The 18,268-nt window shown below is 39.2% G+C and overlaps 1 protein-coding gene and 1 long non-coding RNA gene across 6 annotated transcripts in view; both read left to right on the top strand.

Annotated features, from left to right (window-relative positions):
* LOC146517965 (solute carrier family 12 member 5-like) overlaps positions 1-18,268 on the top strand; it is a 183,809-nt gene that overhangs the window by 155,106 nt on the left and 10,435 nt on the right. For 2 of the 5 annotated variants that reach the window (XM_085158872.1, XM_085158876.1), the window contains exons 7-25: positions 520-767; positions 1,203-1,414; positions 2,186-2,353; positions 2,641-2,739; positions 5,016-5,073; positions 5,157-5,331; positions 6,173-6,291; positions 6,608-6,706; positions 6,807-6,926; positions 9,341-9,445; positions 9,769-9,937; positions 10,346-10,541; positions 10,704-10,873; positions 11,063-11,194; positions 12,396-12,503; positions 14,394-14,519; positions 15,278-15,510; positions 15,754-15,768; positions 16,003-16,136. In XM_085158872.1, coding sequence (XP_085014998.1) covers positions 520-767; positions 1,203-1,414; positions 2,186-2,353; positions 2,641-2,739; positions 5,016-5,073; positions 5,157-5,331; positions 6,173-6,291; positions 6,608-6,706; positions 6,807-6,926; positions 9,341-9,445; positions 9,769-9,937; positions 10,346-10,541; positions 10,704-10,873; positions 11,063-11,194; positions 12,396-12,503; positions 14,394-14,519; positions 15,278-15,510; positions 15,754-15,768; positions 16,003-16,136 — 2,686 coding nt within the window. The remainder of the gene's footprint in view (positions 1-519; positions 768-1,202; positions 1,415-2,185; positions 2,354-2,640; positions 2,740-5,015; positions 5,074-5,156; positions 5,332-6,172; positions 6,292-6,607; positions 6,707-6,806; positions 6,927-9,340; positions 9,446-9,768; positions 9,938-10,345; positions 10,542-10,703; positions 10,874-11,062; positions 11,195-12,395; positions 12,504-14,393; positions 14,520-15,277; positions 15,511-15,753; positions 15,769-16,002; positions 16,137-18,268) is intronic. The other 3 variants (XM_085158875.1, XM_085158873.1, XM_085158877.1) reach the window with 3 other exon arrangements.
* LOC146517969 (uncharacterized) lies at positions 11,533-12,286 on the top strand. Its single transcript, XR_014873998.1, has 2 exons — positions 11,533-11,767; positions 11,802-12,286. It is a non-coding gene; the product is annotated as an uncharacterized LOC146517969 (long non-coding RNA).

The raw sequence follows: 18,268 nt of genomic DNA on the forward strand, positions 1-18,268 counted from the left end.
CCAGTAGTACGAGTTGGCGCTTCAAGCTCCAGTAGAGGACTTTTAATGTGACATCGCATATATTCACACTTCACAGAGTTGTCCTCTTTTACTCATCTCATCCCTCATTGCCTTTCTCACCTTTTTTATTATATCCAAGCAAGCAAGCAATTTATTTATATAGCACTTTCAGGCAACTACCAGGAGAAAACAAAGTGCTGTACACATGACATGACACAGAAAAAGCGATACTTTAAATTAAAAAAATATATATATATATATACATCTTTCTTTTCCATTTAGCAGCAAACAGTGAGGTAGAGAGGCAGGTTTGTAACCTGAAAACTGCCAGTTTAAATCTCCAGACAGGCCATAGAAGGTGAGGAGTGAAAGTCGCACTTCCAAAACATGTACCACTAAGATGTCCTTGAGCAGCAATAATATTTTATGGATTTTTTTTTATGATAAAAGTACTGCTGATTTCCCTGGATACATAAAGTCAAAGATAAATAAATAAGCTCCTTTCCTGTTTTGCTGCAGATCTACATTGTGCCCAAAGCAGCCATATTTCCCCTGGAGGGCCTAGAGGGTGCTGAGGCCGAGGCCGCCCTGCTTAATAACATGCGCGTGTACGGGACCATCCTGTTGACCTCCATGGCCACAGTGGTGTTCGTTGGTGTAAAATATGTTAACAAGCTGGCACTCGTGTTTCTGGCATGCGTCATTCTCTCCATCTTGGCCGTCTACGCCGGAGTCATCAAGACCGCCATGGATCCACCTGTATTCCCGTAAGCAGTTAGAGCCAAGATAATCCAATATTATATAAGCTGAGATGGTAACAAAAGCCCAGACTAACACACATCTTATCTGCATGCTGTTTTAGAAAAAGCAACACATAATTACATGCTAGGTTTGGAGAACATGCCATTATTATATCAGTGGTACAAAGGCACCAGCACTAATTTGCCTTATTTTTTAATTTACATATTTAAAAATTAGATGAATTTACCTGAAAACTAAGTGTTATAATGTGATACCCATCATTGTTTTAACCTAGGTGTCAATAGATGTCAGAAAACAATTTAAAACAACAGATATTGTTTAACTATAAAATTAATTTAAAGAAGAAAAAAGTCCAAATAAATTGTTTACATCAAACACGCATGCACAAAAGTCGCTACAGCAGCAGTATTTCAAAATTGTGTGCTTTTCTATTCCTCTAGGGTGTGTATTTTGGGGAATCGCACTTTGGTGTGGAAGTCCTTTGATGTTTGTGCCAAGACCATTGAGACAGCTAATGGGACAGTCACAACCCAGCTGTGGCAGATGTTCTGTGATTCACCTTTTCTCAACGCTACCTGTGACAAATACTTTGTTGGCAACAATGTGACTGAGATCCAGGGCATCCCTGGGGTCACTAGTGGAATCTTGGCAGGTTGGTTCATTCGTTTTGGATCCAGTTATCATCTTTCTATACTGCTGGGTCACTGACAATTCATTAGCGTTCTTTTCTAGATTTCTTTTTTTTAATGAAATGTTTACAATAAAATACTTTCTTAGGTCTGAATGTCCTGTTTTTCCCCATTGATCTGTTATAGTACTGGAGTGCCCATCAAGAAACTCCAGTACGAGCAGCTTTAAATGCTGTAAAAAGAACTTAAAAAGTTGATTCGTTTTTCTAGATATTTGCTTTCAGATCTTTTTAATAAATGGTAAAAATGGTGATTTGGTGTTACAAAGACAAAGTAGAGCAAACTAATTTCTTAGCCTTGGGCTTCCTGAAACCCTAAGAAAGCCCACAGCTAGGCAAGCCTTGTTTTACCCTGGTGTAACAGTAAATTCTGAATTAAGGAGTCACACTTTAATTATTTGACTTTATTTTTTAGAGATAAAACATATCATATTTTATCTCCCATTTTTAGGGGGAGATAAAAACCTCCCAAATCCACCTACTCAAGCAAAGTAATTCATGTTTCTGTTTTCTTTTTTTTTACTGATTTTAATAAACTAATTAGAAATTGTAAATAGGGACTAACTCAATTTTGAATGGCTGAAGAATAAAGTAAATTTGTTAATTAGTCATGGAGTTCAGTCACCAATTGAATATTTGGCTAACATGGAAGGATTAAAAACACCTATTTTCAGGTTCTGTCTGCATGAATCTTTTAACTCTAGTCCTCTCTATACTTCTTCAATGCCAATCCAGATAACCTGTTTGGAAACTACTATGACAAAGGGGACCTCATTTCCAGGGATAAGATGGAGTCAGTGGAAGACCAGGACGATCCTCTAACCAACGCTAACCGCTACGTGTTAGCCGACATCACCAGCTTTTTCACTTTGCTGGTTGGCATTTACTTCCCGTCTGTGACAGGTGAAAGCATAAACTGTTCTGTCCACTTAGTTTTTTCTTATTGTTGTTCGTCGTTGACACATTTATTAATTTGTTTACTTATCAGTGTGCTGCTGAGTGATTCTTTTGTTAACCATCTGAGAAATGGCATCCCTGGTGTTGTTCTCAATGTCAGACATTTATATTTATTCAGCTTGAGTGAGTTTATCTGAAATTACTACATTCTGCTGTTTGTAGCACACGTGTTTCTACAGTATGTGCACAAATCTCTGATCTTGGTAACAACTGTCACTTCACTGTCTCTCCAGGGATCATGGCTGGATCCAACCGTTCTGGAGACCTGCGCGATGCACAGAAGTCAATCCCCATTGGAACAATTGCAGCCATCACCACCACCTCTGCTGTCTGTATCCTTTAACAACTGCCGTCACGGGCCCTCATACACCACTGCATATACAGTGGGGAAAATAATTGTTTGATCCCCTTGAATTTATACGTTTTCTCACTTATAAAGAAATGGAGAGTTTTTATGATAGCTTCCCTTTAACGGAGAAAAAACTCCAGAAGAAAAAACGATACATAAAATTCTGACTTCATTTGAATGTCATTAAATGAAAAAGTATCTTTACCCCCAAACAAAGTATGACTTAGCACTTGGCAGAGAAACCATTGTCAGTTTGATGTAGCTGGTCACCCAGTTTGTACACCTAAAGAGGGATTTGCCATTGTCTCAGCTGTTACTTAATAATTCGAAACTCCAGCTCCCTCCAAAGATTCTGTATAGGATTGAGTTCTGGAAACTAGCTAGACCACAGGTCAGCAACCTGTGGTTCGCAACCCATATGTGGCTCTTTAGCTGCAAAATGTGGTTCATGAGCCATGGGCTAGGATTAGAGTTACACTTATACCGGTTTATTAATTGATTCTCTCCCAATTACAGCCCTCATTCGCCCATCTTCCAGTTGTGCTGCTCTTTTTCTCCCATTGTCTGGTAGGAGGAGCTAAAATGGCTCTTCTAATGTTGAAAGTTGCAGACACCTGCACTAGGTCATTCAGTGACCTTAATGTGCTTCTTCTTTAACCACTTCTTTGTTGCCTTGGCAGTATGTTTTGGGTCGTTATCATGGTAGCTGACCCATCCATCTTTAGTGTTGTGGCTGAGGAAAAGAGGCTCTTGTCCAACATTTTACCGCCCACTGGCCCCACAATCCAGTCAAGTCATCCTGTACCATCAGCAAAAACAGTGCCTCAAAGCATAATGCTTCCACCTTCATGTTGACTGGTGAAATGGTTTACTTTGGGTCCTATTCAGCATTTCTCTTGTACCAAACAGGAAGGATCGAGTTGATCCCAAAGAGCTTGATTTTGATTTCTTCTGACCAAGGCACCTTCTCCAAGTCTTTTCTGAGTTCACCGGAAAACATCAGATGGCCCCATAAATGTGTCATCTTGAACAGGGAGACAGCAAGACTTTAGTCCATTACAGTGTAGTGTGTTACCAATGGCGTTCTTGGTGACACTGGTCCCAATTGTTCTTCACATGATCATCCTAACGGTTAGGATGATCATGTGAAAGATGGTGGAAGATTTTGCCTCGTGGGGTTAGGACCTAACCCCACTGTACAATTATTTAGTGATTGATTATAATCTGTGTGCCACATGTACAATACTTAAACAAATACTTAAACTCACTGACACACAAATATGTAATAATTGTTTTTTTTTCAATATTTCATTTTAAGGTTTCTCTCCATTAAAATGAAACTACCATAAAATTAGAGAATTATCATTTCTTTGTAAATGTGGACCCTATCAAATTCAGCAGGGGACTGAATAATTATTTCCTTACTGTACCTATATTTTATGTCTGGCCTTGTTGTGATCAAACTTGGGATAATGAATTTGTAGTGGTATTTAAAACGGATCAGTTCATAAAGGACGCTGTAAGAAAAGGTCAAGTTTACAAATTTTAGATTCTAACTAACGTGTCTGCACAAACACACTCACTGGCCTGCATGAAGCCTCATAATTAAAGGTCAGCATTTTAAATGTGAAAAGGCCATAACTTCTGTGATACCAGTCTAATGCCCTCAAGTAGCCCAAAATATGAATCTACCATTCGTGAGAACACATTTCCTATCTTTGTTTAAATCATGGCAGCTGGCTTCTGAATAATATTGGTATTATAATTTGGTATTAGAGTTTGAGCTATTTTGTCATGTGAAACCTTGTTAATATTTCAATGATTGCTTTAAGTTTTTTTTTCTCTTTGTACAAAATTCTTGAGCACATGTCTGCCATTTATGTGCTTTAATATATAAGGCAGCCTATACCGTGTAGTCTGAAGCAGCTATAATGGAATGGCTGATCTGATTAGGATCTGATTAGGATCTCTAATCACATCATTGAGCTGCCTATGCACTTAACAATTAATGAAACCAAGACATATTACATGCAATGTAATATGCATCTTATCTCAGAGATTTACTACACAAAAACGATTGACGTCTTTCCTCAGCAAATGCACTTAATTGGTTTATCAGATAATTAAGTGCATCTTCAGATGGAAAGGTTTATAATTCTTATAATCACTAAACCAAGGCTCACTAAAAAGTGTTGAATATTTACCATTTATTTATATCGTTATGAAATGACTTTACTTTCTTGAACCATATTTGCTCAGACATGTCCAGTGTGGTTCTGTTTGGTGCCTGCATTGAGGGTGTGGTCCTCAGGGACAAGTAAGTCTATCCTTGATTGGATAAAAATCATCCCTAAATACAAAAATAAGTCTGAGACTGACCACTTGGTTAATCGTATTTAGGTTCGGAGAGGGCGTCCATGGGAACTTAGTGATTGGCACATTGGCTTGGCCATCACCATGGGTGATTGTGATTGGCTCTTTCTTCTCCACCTGTGGAGCAGGCCTCCAGAGCCTGACGGGAGCGCCTCGTCTCATGCAGGCCATTGCCAAGGATGGCATTGTGCCCGCTCTTCGGGTCAGTCTGTTTTCTTCTTACAGCAGACTTTATAGAAGAAGTGGACATAGTGAAACCAATGGGCAAGGGGCTTTAAAGTGCATTCTTTATAATGGCCAACAGGTGGTGACTCCCCTGGGTCAGAAAAAGAAATGAAATTGTATGGAAGTATGAGAAAGTTACTCTGCTTCTTACTTGATTTAGCTCAGAAAACAATATCCTAATGATTTTATGTATTCAGTTATTAGTTTCAGTTCTTCTTCACTACACAATCTTGTTAATTTTGTAAATTATTATCTTATTTACAGTACAAAATATAATAAATCGAGATCTCTTTGGACACATTAGTGATTGATAGTTTGCTAATTTGTGAGTGTGCATTCTTGGGGATGGATTTGAGATGAGAAGAACCATCACAAAAAGTATTAAATCTATTTTAATCAAAGTCTCAACAGTTAACTTACTTTTATCAATGTTATATTCAGAGCCGTGCAGTAAAACAATTGTATTATACACCAATTTTCACATAGAAAATGGATAATGAATCAGTAAGGAAAGTAATCAGAGTAAATTGAATCAATAATGACATTAGTACCAATAAAGCCGTTTCAATATTAAATCCAAATAGATAACCTAATATGTTCTTCTCCTCAAAATAGAAAAAAGCAAGAAGGCCAAGATGCTAACTGTGAGGCTTCAAAGCATAAATGCATACATGTATATGTTGACTGTATTTATTACATACAGTCAACATATACATGTAATGACTTGACTAGAATTAAGAAGGTAGAGGAAGAAGTTTATGCAGACATACTCCTAAAATAGAAATGGTGTAAACATGTTTTCTGTGCCGGCACTGTAGATCTTTGGCCACGGGAAGGCCAACGGAGAACCCACATGGTCCCTCCTGCTGACGGCTTGTATCTGCGAGAGTGGGATCCTCATTGCCTCCCTGGATTCAGTCGCTCCCATCCTCTCCATGTAAGACTTGGGAAAAAAATTCCTTCCTTCCATTTCTTGCCATTTGAAAAAATAAATAGATTAAGGGGAATAAAACCGTGGGGGATTTCAGAGCAGCTGGTCCCCTGTTATTACTTAAACAATGCAAATACCAAATTTTATGGTCTCAGAGGGGTAGACCACTTTTCTGCTTTGGTAATGCAGTCATAAATACAAGTGAATGTCATAGATGTTAACATAACAGCCCTTCTGGGTTTCAACAAGTGAGCTCTTTCTTATATTGTTAGAGTAAGTAAGAAGAGGTTTGTTATATCCTGTTCATATGTGTTTCCTGCAGGTTCTTCTTGATGTGCTACATGTTTGTGAATCTGGCATGTGCACTCCAGACACTGCTGAGGACACCAAACTGGAGACCACGGTTCAAGTTCTACCACTGGTCAGTTCACCAACAACAAAGCGAAGGAACAGCTGAATTTCAAGATTCACAAACAGTTTATATTGCATGTGTCTGTCTGCCTCTGCATTCCACTCTATAGGACTCTTTCCTTCCTGGGGATGAGCCTGTGTCTTACTCTTATGTTCCTCTGTTCCTGGTACTACGCCATTGTCGCTATGGTAATTGCCGGTTCCATCTACAAGTATATCGAGTTTGCAGGGTGAGTGTTTTTCTGTATCAGGTGTTTTTTTCAGTTTACTTTATTTTCAGTTAGTTTCCTGAGTGAGTTTGAGTACAGATGGTAGGTGTCTAATTAGCAAATCTTAACATTTTTGTTTTATTGGTTGAGTTGTTTTTTATTCTATATGTGATCTTCCTCAGACTTTATACTCTAGGTAAAGTTATTCTATAAACTTATTTAAAAAATTTTTTTGCAAGATTTGAGTTCAGTTAATAATCATATGTAACAAACCACCTCTTTCTGCAGCTTGTCAAATTGACAAAGGCTAAACTAAATACTTTCTCTGTGTACACTACCAGTCAAACGTTTGGGCACACCTACTCATTTAATGGTTTTTCTTTATTGTTACTATTTTCTACATTGTAGATACATACTGAAGGCATCAAATGTATGAAGCAAGATATATGGGATTATGTAGCAAAGAAAAAAATGTCTTATGTCTCTTATTTTAGATTCCTCAAAGTAGCCACCCTTTGCTTTGTTGACAACGCTGCAAACCCTTTGGCCTTCTCTCAATGAGCTTCATGATGTAGTCACCTGAAATGGTTTTCACTTCACAGATGTGCCTTGTCAGGGTTCATATGTGGTATTTTTTGCCTTCTTAATGGGGTTGGGACCATCAGTTGTGTTGTGCAGAAGTCAGGTTGGTACACAGCTGACAGCCCTATTTGACAATTGTTAGAATTGATATTATGGCAAGAACCAATCAACTAAGTAAAGAGAAACAACAGTCCATCATGACTTTAAGAACTAAAAATCAGTCAGTCTAGAAAATTACAAAAACTTTGAATGTGTCCCCAAGTGCAATCACAAAAACTGTCAAACTCTACGGTGAAACTGGCTCAAATGATGACCGCCCCGGGAGAGGAAGACCAAGAGTCACCTCTGCTGCTGAGGATAAATTCATCTCTCTAAATTCATTAGAGTTCATATAAATGCGACACAGTTCCAGCAGCAGACACATCTCTACATCACCTGTTCAATAACTGCTAAGAAAACGATATTACTAAGGAAAAGCAACAAGCAGAAGAGATTTGTTTGGGTCAAAAAACACAAGGAATGGACATTAGATCAGTGAAAATCTTTGCTTTCATCTGATGAGTCCAAATTTGAGATCTTTGGATCCACTTGCCGTGTCTTTGTGTGACCCAGAAAAGGTGAACAGATTGTCTCTACATGCATGGTTCCCACCGCGAAGCATGGAGGAGGTGTGATGATGTGGGGGTGCTTTGCTGGTGACACTGTTGGGGATTTATCCAAAATTGATGGCACACTCAATCAGCATGGCTGCCACAGCATCCCGCAGTGGCATGCCATCCAAACCAGTTTGCATTTAGTTGGAGCATCATTTCAACAGGACAATGACCCCAAACACACCTCCAGGCTGTGTAAGGGCTATTTGACCAAAAAGGAGAGTGATGGAGTGCTGCGCCAGATAGCCTGGCCTCCACAGTCACCTGACCTAAACCCAATCAAGATGGTTTGCGATGAAATGGACCACAGAGTGAAGGCAAAAAGGCCAGCAAGTGCTCAGCATCTCTGAGAAGTCCTCCAAGACTGTTGGAAAACCATTTCAGGTGACGACCTCGTGAAGCTCATCGAAAGAATGGCAAGAGTGTGCAAAGCAAAGGGTGGCTATTTTGAAGAATCTACAATATAAAACATGTTTTGAGTCTTTTCACACTTTTTTGTTAATTATATAATTCCATGTGTGTTCATTCATAGTTTTGATTTCTTAAGTGAGAATCTACAATGTGAATAGTCATGAAAATAAAGAAAAACCATTAAATGAGAAGGTGTGTCCAAACTTTTGACTGGTAGTGTATTTTAGATGGTATTTTATATAAGGTGGTTTCTGTTTTGTTTTTTTCAAAAGTTTTTTCATACTTAGTGAAATGGTCTTTCTTTCCAAGTTGTAATTTTTGTCTGTAATTTAAATGGAAACTGGTGTTTTTTAGGTTTTATTTCCACTAACAATGTTTTTTTTAACTTTCCTGCCGTATTACTGTTTCTTTCTTAGCAGATCTCTTAGCATGTAGTGCTTTTTTTAAAGCAGAGCAGGTGTGCTGTTCTGTTCTCACTTTAGCCTTAGCTCTGTATCTTAGGTGTAGCATCATGGAAAAGTGAAGGAAATTTGATCATATCTGTGACTGAAAGACCGTAACTAATCAACCATGTTTCTAGTGTATTCGTATAGACCTATACACACTGAGTATTTAAATGCTGTGATTCCTTGTGATCATGTTGCATTATGTCAAACTGTCATCTAAAAGGGGATTTGTTTCGGTGGGCTGTCTGTATCACTGTCACTTCTTAAATTCACAGTGAAGCTGCAAAAACTGCTGTTCATGTTTTGACTGACAAATATTGATTGGCACTTGCTTGTGTCACAGTGCGGAGAAAGAATGGGGCGATGGAATACGGGGTCTGTCTCTAAGTGCTGCACGTTACGCTCTCATGCGGTTGGAGGAAGGTCCCCCACACACCAAAAACTGGAGGTATGACACACGTATGCTGTGTTGCTCTACCATGACTCTAATTACCGTAGAAATTAACCCCATGTCTGTGCGTGTTCTCATTTATTCACGTAATAGGACCCTTCTTGTTACAGCTGTCGGAGAATCAAGTATTTGTAAATTCATATTAACATCAACCTTTCTTGCTATTTTTTTTTCTCTTTCTCTCCTTCCCAACAAGGACTTTTACTTGGCCATCTCAGCCTTTCCTTTCCCCGTGGCTTTATTCATCTTTTCATTTCTCTTCTACTTTTTTCTACTCTGTCTTATCACTTCCTCTCCTCTCTGATCTCCCTTCTCTTCAGGCCTCAGCTGCTGGTGCTGGTCAGTACAGATGCAGAGCAAAGTGTGGAGCAGCCTCGTCTGCTTTCACTGACCAACCAGCTGAAGGCAGGCAAAGGTCTAACCATTGTTGGGACAGCTCTAGGGGGCACGTTCTTGAACAACTATGAACAGGCGCAGCGTGCAGAGCAGGTAATGTTGTAAATGACAGCCTGTACCTCTTCAATCACTGGAACTTATTAAACTTTTCAGCACAATTGCAACAACAACAGACCAAAATCTGCACTATTGTCGCTAAAATACTAAATCCAGTTATAGAAGCTACTGTAAACTTTCTGCACATCTATCAAAAATCATGTTAAACACTTACATATAGCTTTCATTGTATATTTGTTTCTTCTATATAGCTAATTAAGTATTTGAAAATGTAAAATATGACTATGGAAGAGCCCATAAACCCCAAAATATTATTGCAAATATATATTTTTTTTATATTTTTAAATCAAATGAAACATCAAGTCTGACCGTTGCCACCTTCATAGTAAGCGGCGCTTGTTGTGGTAACAGCTCTTTTCTCCGCCTTGCCTCTTGCCTGTCTAGGCACTGCGTAAGCTGATGGAGACAGAGAAGGTGAAGGGCTTCTGTCAGGTGACTGTGTCCTCTAACCTGCGTGATGCTACATCACATCTGCTCCAGGCCAGTGGGCTGGGAGGCCTGAAACACAATGCTGTCTTGGTCTCATGGCCACGCAACTGGAAGCAAGGAGATGAGCATCAGCACTGGAGGAACTTCATTGGTTGGTTACTAGGAAGGAAAAAAGCACAAAAATACTGCCAAAAACAAGGGCCCATATATAAAATAAAATAAAAACATTCAAAACAAAATCCTGAACAATTTAAAAATGCAGATGCAGTGTAACCAACACATCGTAATCTTTCCATGTCTGTCTGTTCTGCAGAGCTGGTCAGAGAAACTACCGTCGCTAACTTGGCTCTGCTCGTCCCAAAGAACATCGCAGCCTTCCCATCCAACGGCGAACGCTTCACCGAGGGTCACATTGACGTGTGGTGGATCGTCCATGATGGAGGCATGCTGATGCTGCTGCCCTTCCTGCTCCGCCAGCACAAGGTACCCTGCAATAGTTACTACTTAAAGAAATCCATGTGCACTCACAAACATGTAAAGGCAACGTAGAATCTGGATTCACACTATCAGAACCAAATTTCTTACAGATGATATGAACGCTTTTTTTTTATTGTCCATACAGACGTATGAGAAGAGTGAGGAGATGCCTCATATTTTGTTGTTGCTCTGCAGGTTTGGAGGAAGTGCAAGATGCGCATCTTTACTGTGGCCCAGATGGACGACAACAGCATCCAGATGAAAAAGGACCTGACCACATTCCTCTATCACCTCCGTATCGATGCCATGGTAGAAGTTGTAGAAATGGTGAGTTAACTCAAAGCAAGATATATGTTTTCTATACAAACGCAATATGAACAGAAGTACTGAGCACTCGGCGACCCTGTTCTGTAACTTTACGCGGTTTAATTTTGGGGCTAAGTCGCAGTGATTCTTAAATGCTTCCACTTTGCATTAACATCACTTGCAGGTGATTGTGGAACACCTACAAGGATTGCAAAAAAATGGCTTGTTGCAACACTGGCATCCTGTTACATTATCACGCTCAAATTCACTGAGCTCTTTGGAACAAAACACAAATGTTTGTAGACTGCATGGCTAGGTGCCTGATTTTATACACCTGTGGCAATGGCACTGAAAACAATTGCAGAGATTACTTTTTGTTTGAAATTAAATTACACAATATGAACAATTGTTCATATTGTGTAATTTAATTTCAGTACCTTTCAGGTAAACATCATTACAATGTTCAGCAATGCTCAAAGCTTGATTGCTTTAGACTACACAAAGGTAAGCAAAGGTACTGCACGACTGCTGAGATCGTTGCACTACAGAAGACCAGTAAATGGCACAAAGGACAGCATGAAATATGAATATCAGGTGATCGGATATTATCTAAAGCCTCCTTCCCTAGGTTGTGTTTACTAGAAAAGCAGCACACTGTAAAGCTGAGTGTCGGTCTGGCTTTCCAAAGCCCTTAATTAAGGAATAAGAATTTTATCACTTGTAATTTAGTGTATAATACTTTTAATGTTTCATGGCAGTAGAGAGAGCCTGTGGTTTTCTTCAACATTTCCTAAGCAAAACCTGCAATTAGGCATTCATGTGCACTATATGAAGTGACTAACCATGTGTGCAGTGGGGAGAAACTAGGCAGCAGTGTAATTTTCTCACACAAGCTTTTTTTCATTCTTCCCTGAGTCAAATTTGTCACTTTTTGTGTGTACAACAATGGGTCCATACCACAAATGTCTTCAAGAAAAGGCTGTCTAAAATTGTCAGCATCTTGTTTAAACTAGTTCTGTTTTAGTATACTTCAGCCTTAAACCTTTACAGGTGAATTTTCTCCTATAAGAAAAAAGAAATAAGCGGTGATTGCATTCTGTCTGAATGTCAAAAGATGAGTCAGGAGAGATGGGGACAGGTTTACACAGGAGACATGTAGTGGATTTGGATTGCTGTAGTAAGAAAAATATGCATAATAAACCCACACGTTGCTTTTTCTCAGCATGACAGTGACATCTCAGCCTACACTTACGAGAAGACCCTGGTGATGGAACAACGCTCGCAGATGCTTAAACAGATCAATCTGACAAAGAATGAACGTGAGAGAGAGGTAAGGAAGTTTGTTTATGCCCAAGTTTTGTTTTGAAACACGCTCAAAGATGCACTCATAAACCTGACGTGACTTGACAGGCCGACTTGGCACGGCTTGGCGTGATTGGACTTGACTTGACTTAACATGACACACCAGCCCCTCTGGACAAAAGCATATCTATGGTTAAATTTGAGCAGTAGGACACCATATTTATCCTTTCTATCAGACCACAGCCGCAACAGAAACCTTGCTGTTTGACAGCATGATGGTGCTTAGGTTGATATGGTAAATGAAAGATATTGATCTCTGTGTTTCATTAATACCTTTGTTGAACTTGAATTGTCCCTGATCCATAAATGTAATATGTACTGTGCAATTATATTTGTGCACACAAGTGTACATACACTCATCATGGGCATAAATGGCTAAATGGCGTTTGGCTAAATGTAATTTAGCAAATTTTTGCATAATTTTGGCAGGATATGTGACCATTCTTGTAGGCAGAATTAGTAAAGTTCATTTAGACTGGTTGGTTTTGTGGCATGGACTTGTCTTTTAGGCCATACAGTTTCAGTAGGGCTAAGGTACCCTGTGTTATTCATTCCAAAACCAGTTTGGGCATTTGGGATAATTGTCTTATTGGAATGCACAATTCTGTCCCAGTTTCATCCATCTAGCTGTTGATGCTAGGTGAAGTTGAAAAATTCTCCTTTTTCATTAGTCTGTCCTTTTTGTACTTTATATAAATACAACTAACAGTAAAACAGCCATGATGCTACCACCACCATGGTTGACAGCTGGTACAGTGTTCTCAGATTTGAAAGCCTCACCTTTACTCCTCAATCTGCCAATGTCAAGAAATGCCACGCAGCATCTCTTGATGTTGTGGCCAGATACATCAGTCTTTGTCTCACGTGACCATAAAACCTTTCTACAGAAAACAATTGGCTTGTCCACGTGGGCAGCACAAATTTCAGTTGAGCTTGAAAGTTTCGATTTTGGAGCTGGGGCTTCTTTCTCAGTCAGTACTCTCTTACTCCATGAAAATGCAAAATTCATTTCACTGGTGTTCCAACAGTTTCCAGTTAATGGTAGGCTTGAGTTTTGGTGGTCCATAGGTTGTTCCTGAACATCCTACCCAATTTCTTCTTAAGCGAGAGTGACAGTGTGGATCTTCTTGCAGACCTTTGCAAAGTGGTGATAAATAAATAATTAACTTGTTCTTATGTGCAATTGTTTGAACTCGTGATCTTAGCAGCTGAAGTTGTTTAGAAATGGCTCCAAGACACCTTCCTAACTTGTGCAAATGTGCAGTTTCCTTCTTAGATCTTAACTGAAATCCTTGGACTTTCCCATTGTTCTGAGTATTGGGCAATTCCACGGGTGTCAAAGAAATCCTTTTTATGGCGGCAACGTCAATCGTGATCGCTAAAAACTTGACAAAGCCCTGGCACTGTATAATCTTCAGCTTTCATTACTAAATATTTAAGGAGTGCACGTATATGTTTGAGCATGTATGTACCCTTTTGACCTTGTGTGGATTCAAGAAAATCCAAAATACATTGAAACGTATGCAGCCAAATTAAAGACTGTACAATCATTCCAGCGTGGAAAAAGAACAGTTCAAAACAATTATTAAAAGGCCCAAGTAATCATGGATAATAAAGGTCTGACCACAACTGTATCTTCACTTTTCTTTAGTTTTTAATAAATTATTATTGCCAGGATTTCAGCAGATTTCAGATTTTTAGGTTCCTGATATGCTTTTTTAAAATAATGTGGTAAAACACTACATATATATATATATATATATATATATATATATATATATATATAGACAGAATATATATATAAAAAAGAAGCTCAAATCACTTTTTTCATGTTGCCCCTTCATTTGTGTCTTCACAGATCCAGAGCATCACTGATTCATCCCGTGGGTCTATCCGGCGTAAGAACCCGGCTGCTGTAACCACCCAACTGAGTGTGACTGAAGACCCACCTGCTGGCAGCAAGGAGGAGAAGCCCGAGGAAGAGGTAGGATCAACTACTCCAAGCTGATCTCAGTTTGGAGTGTAACGTTTGTTTGTATGGTCACAGAATTATTTTTTTTTAAAAGCACCCTGGTGTGTTAAGATTTTTATTATTTAAATTAAAATATTTATCAATGACTCAAAATTGGATAACATCAAAGCAGTGAAATGCAGACTAAAGGTAATCAAAGAACAGCAGCATTGAAGCATTCAACTGTCCATGTCTTAAAGGGGCAGTTTGAGATTTTGAATAATACCTTTATAGTGCTTGTATATAAAACTGGAAGCAACCTTTAGCTTAGCATAAATGCGACGCAGACCGCTGCTAGTGGTAGAGTCATGTTTATCATAAAAATATGTGAGTGATAAAGGTATCAAGCATTTTATCTAGCCCTTTGCAAGAGAGCAAGAAAGTATTTTGTTTCATTTTCCAAATATTAATCAAAAGCTAGAATCATTTGACTGCAGCAAAAAAAGATGGATTCCCTTTCTGGTATTTTCAGTTTTCCGTTGACTTGATCTTATAGCATCTCATAGTATTTTCCTTTGAAGAACATTTGCATAATTTAATAGCCTTTAATATAAATAAAGCAGCATAAGGCTTCCTAATCACACGTCTCCTTCCTCTCCCTCTCTCAAACACTGTGGCTCTCTGTGACTTTACCTGCATTCCTACATTTCCACCTCAATTGTGACTCTTTCAACCTTCCATGTAATGTACATGTAAATCCACATCCGTCCACTTATCCTCTCGTCTCATAGTCAAAGTCGGCCTCTTCCCCTGTGTCCCCCCCTGCCCAGGTTCAGCTCATCCATGACAATACCACCCCGGCCAGCCCTGCGACCCCAGCCACTCCGCTGACCCCTGGAGAGGGGGCTCAGAGCCCAGGGGAGCAGGTCCAGATGACCTGGACTGAGAAGTGTGACGGCGAGCCAGCTAAGCCGCCTGGAGCAGCAACACCAGAGGGCATCAAAGACATCTTCAATATGAAGCCGTGAGTATTTTCCAATGCTTAGGGAACCTTTGGCTGTTATAAAACTGAACTACCCGCTGGTTACTAAGAAAAACTGAGCCTTGAGTCTCTTAATTGTGTTGTTTGCTTTCTTCGAATTATTGTAACACCAGAAATGGCTACTAATATAAGATTTAGGCTTGCTTGCGGGAGAAATGAACTTCACTAAAGACATGAACAGTTTAGCACTGATAATGGTGTATTTCTCCTTTTGCCATGCTGCAGTGAGTGGGAGAACCTGTAAGTACTGAAGTCTCAATAAACGTCATTCAGTCCACTCATGTTTTATAACGTTCAACTCAACCACGTGAGCAGATGACAATCATTAAAAAAAAAGAAATGTGTGACTGAGCGCCATGTCACCCATGTCTCCACTTGGCATCAAAAAATTCTGTGTCATACACTTTAAAATAAAATGTCTGGATGCTAATCAGCATGGATATGTTTTGACTTGCTCTCTTTGTCTATTCTCAGGAACCATTCCAATGTGCGACGTATGCATACAGCTCTCCGGCTGAATGAGGTCATTGTTAAAAAGTCTTCAGAGGCCAAGCTAGTCCTCCTCAACATGCCAGGGCCACCCAGGAACCGGACAGGTGATGAAAACTGTATCCTTTACCCAAACAGTAGGTTTACTGAATGGGGTCTCTAATATATAGGTGACAGAGGTGCCTTCATTTCCAAACACAACTAATCAGCTTTGACAGTTTGGAGATACTTGCATTCGGATGTCGGCTAACTGGTGAGAAAGAGATTAGAATATATAACATATATATGAGTTTGCATATGAGCTTATATACATTCACCAGTTACTTTGTTATGTACACTTGTTTAGCTGCTTGTTAATGCAAATATATAATCAGCCAGTCACAGGGCAGCAGCTCGCTTCATTAAGCCATGTAGACATGGTCAAGACAGCCTGCTAATGTTCATACTGAGCAATGGAGATGATAAGTGATTTAAGTGATTTTAAATGTAGCACGGTTGTTGGTGCCAATTAGGCTGGTCTATTGCTGGTCTATTGCCAAATAGGCTAGTCTGAGTATTTCAGACACTGCCAAATTTCTGGGACTTTCCATCTTTAGGGTTTACAGACAATGGCCTGGAAAACAGAAAACATCTCTGGGCCAAAATACCTTGTTGACGTCAGAGGTCAGAAGAGAATGGTTAGATGGGCAGAAGACCACACCAGATGCCACTGCTGTTAGCTAAGAACAGAAAACTGAGGCTATAGTTCACAAAGGCTCACTGAAACAACAGAAGATTGTAAAATGTTGGCTGGTCTGATGAGTCTGGATATGTGCTGCGATGTTCAGCTGATAGGGTCAGAATTTGGCCACTTCAGGCTGGGGATGGTGGTTTAATGGTGTGGAGGATATTTTCCTGGTACGCTTTTGGCCTCTTGGTATCAAATGAACACCACTTAAATGTCAGTATTGTTGCTCACCATGTGTGTCCCTTTATGACCAAAGCGCACTCATCTTCAAGCAGGATAACACACCATGTCACAAAGTTCAAATATCCCAAACTGGGTTCATGTCAGTGAGTCCTCTGTACCCAGATGGCCTCCAGAGTTACCAGATATCAATCCAATAAAGAACATTTAGTATGTGGTCGAACAACTGTGTGATGCTATCATGTCAGTACAGCTCTCTGAGAAATGTCTAAGTTGAATCTATGCACAAAGAATTAAGGCAGCTCTGAAGGCAAAAAGGAGTTCCTACCTACTAGTAAGGTGTAAGTAATAAAGTGGCCAGTGGGTGTATAAGAATACTGTGTCATGGATGTGTAAGACAGTGTTTTATACATCTGTAAAGGTTCAGTTTCAAATTATAATTAAGTCTTCAAATGTTTAAATATAAATGATAAAATTCTGATTGTGTTAAACTTTTTTTATCGATCCACACACAATCATATTGAGTTTGGGCCTCGAGCCTCTATGTAACTTTGTGAAAGATTTGAATTTTGTGTTAAAGCAATCAACAGAGGGTTTGGGTCAGTAAGTTAATTGTCTTGATTTCAGGAACAGTAATAATTTGTTATCAGAAACATTCTGTTTAATGGGTCTCTAAAGATCTAATTAGGATTTCAAAGCACAAACCATTATTGCAGAAATCAGAACTTTTAAACAAATTTTTTCAGGCTTTAGTTTTATGTTTTTGTTTTGTTTTTGGGGTTTTTTTTTACAGTATATGAACCTAATTATGAAATATTTTTCTGGCAGTGTCCTTGCTTTGTTTACAACAATTTAAGCCATGAAGTCCAAGGAAACTGCTTGTAGACCCTTTGTCATAAAAGTCAGGGAATGGGTATAAAAGCTTTGGGTATTTTCAGTAGCACTGTAAATTCAAAAATAGGAAAATGGAAGAAGCCAGAAATCACTCCACCTAGATCTGATCATTCAGCCAAGCTTAGTACCAGACACAAAGGGTTTGGTCCAGGAGATAACAAAAAGCCCAGCAGTCACTCTAACAGAGCTTCAGAAGTCCTTTCTACAAACGGAAGAACCTGCCAGAAAGACCACAATGTCATGAGCAACTTTTTGGGTTCGAGCAGCTAGACAGAAGCGAGTCTGACAACCTACTTGAAGTTTGTCAAACTGCATTTAAAGCCCTCTGACAGCATTAGGAAAAAGCTCCTCTGACAAGTCAAAAAGCGAACTCTTTGAATAGCACCAAAATCTTTTTAGAAGCAAGACGACAGTCATCTTTTGGACAGTTTTTTTCAAAGCCCATCTCAA

Source organism: Neolamprologus multifasciatus, chromosome 5, assembly GCF_963576455.1.
Source record: "Neolamprologus multifasciatus chromosome 5, fNeoMul1.2, whole genome shotgun sequence".
Lineage (NCBI taxonomy): Eukaryota > Metazoa > Chordata > Actinopteri > Cichliformes > Cichlidae > Neolamprologus > Neolamprologus multifasciatus.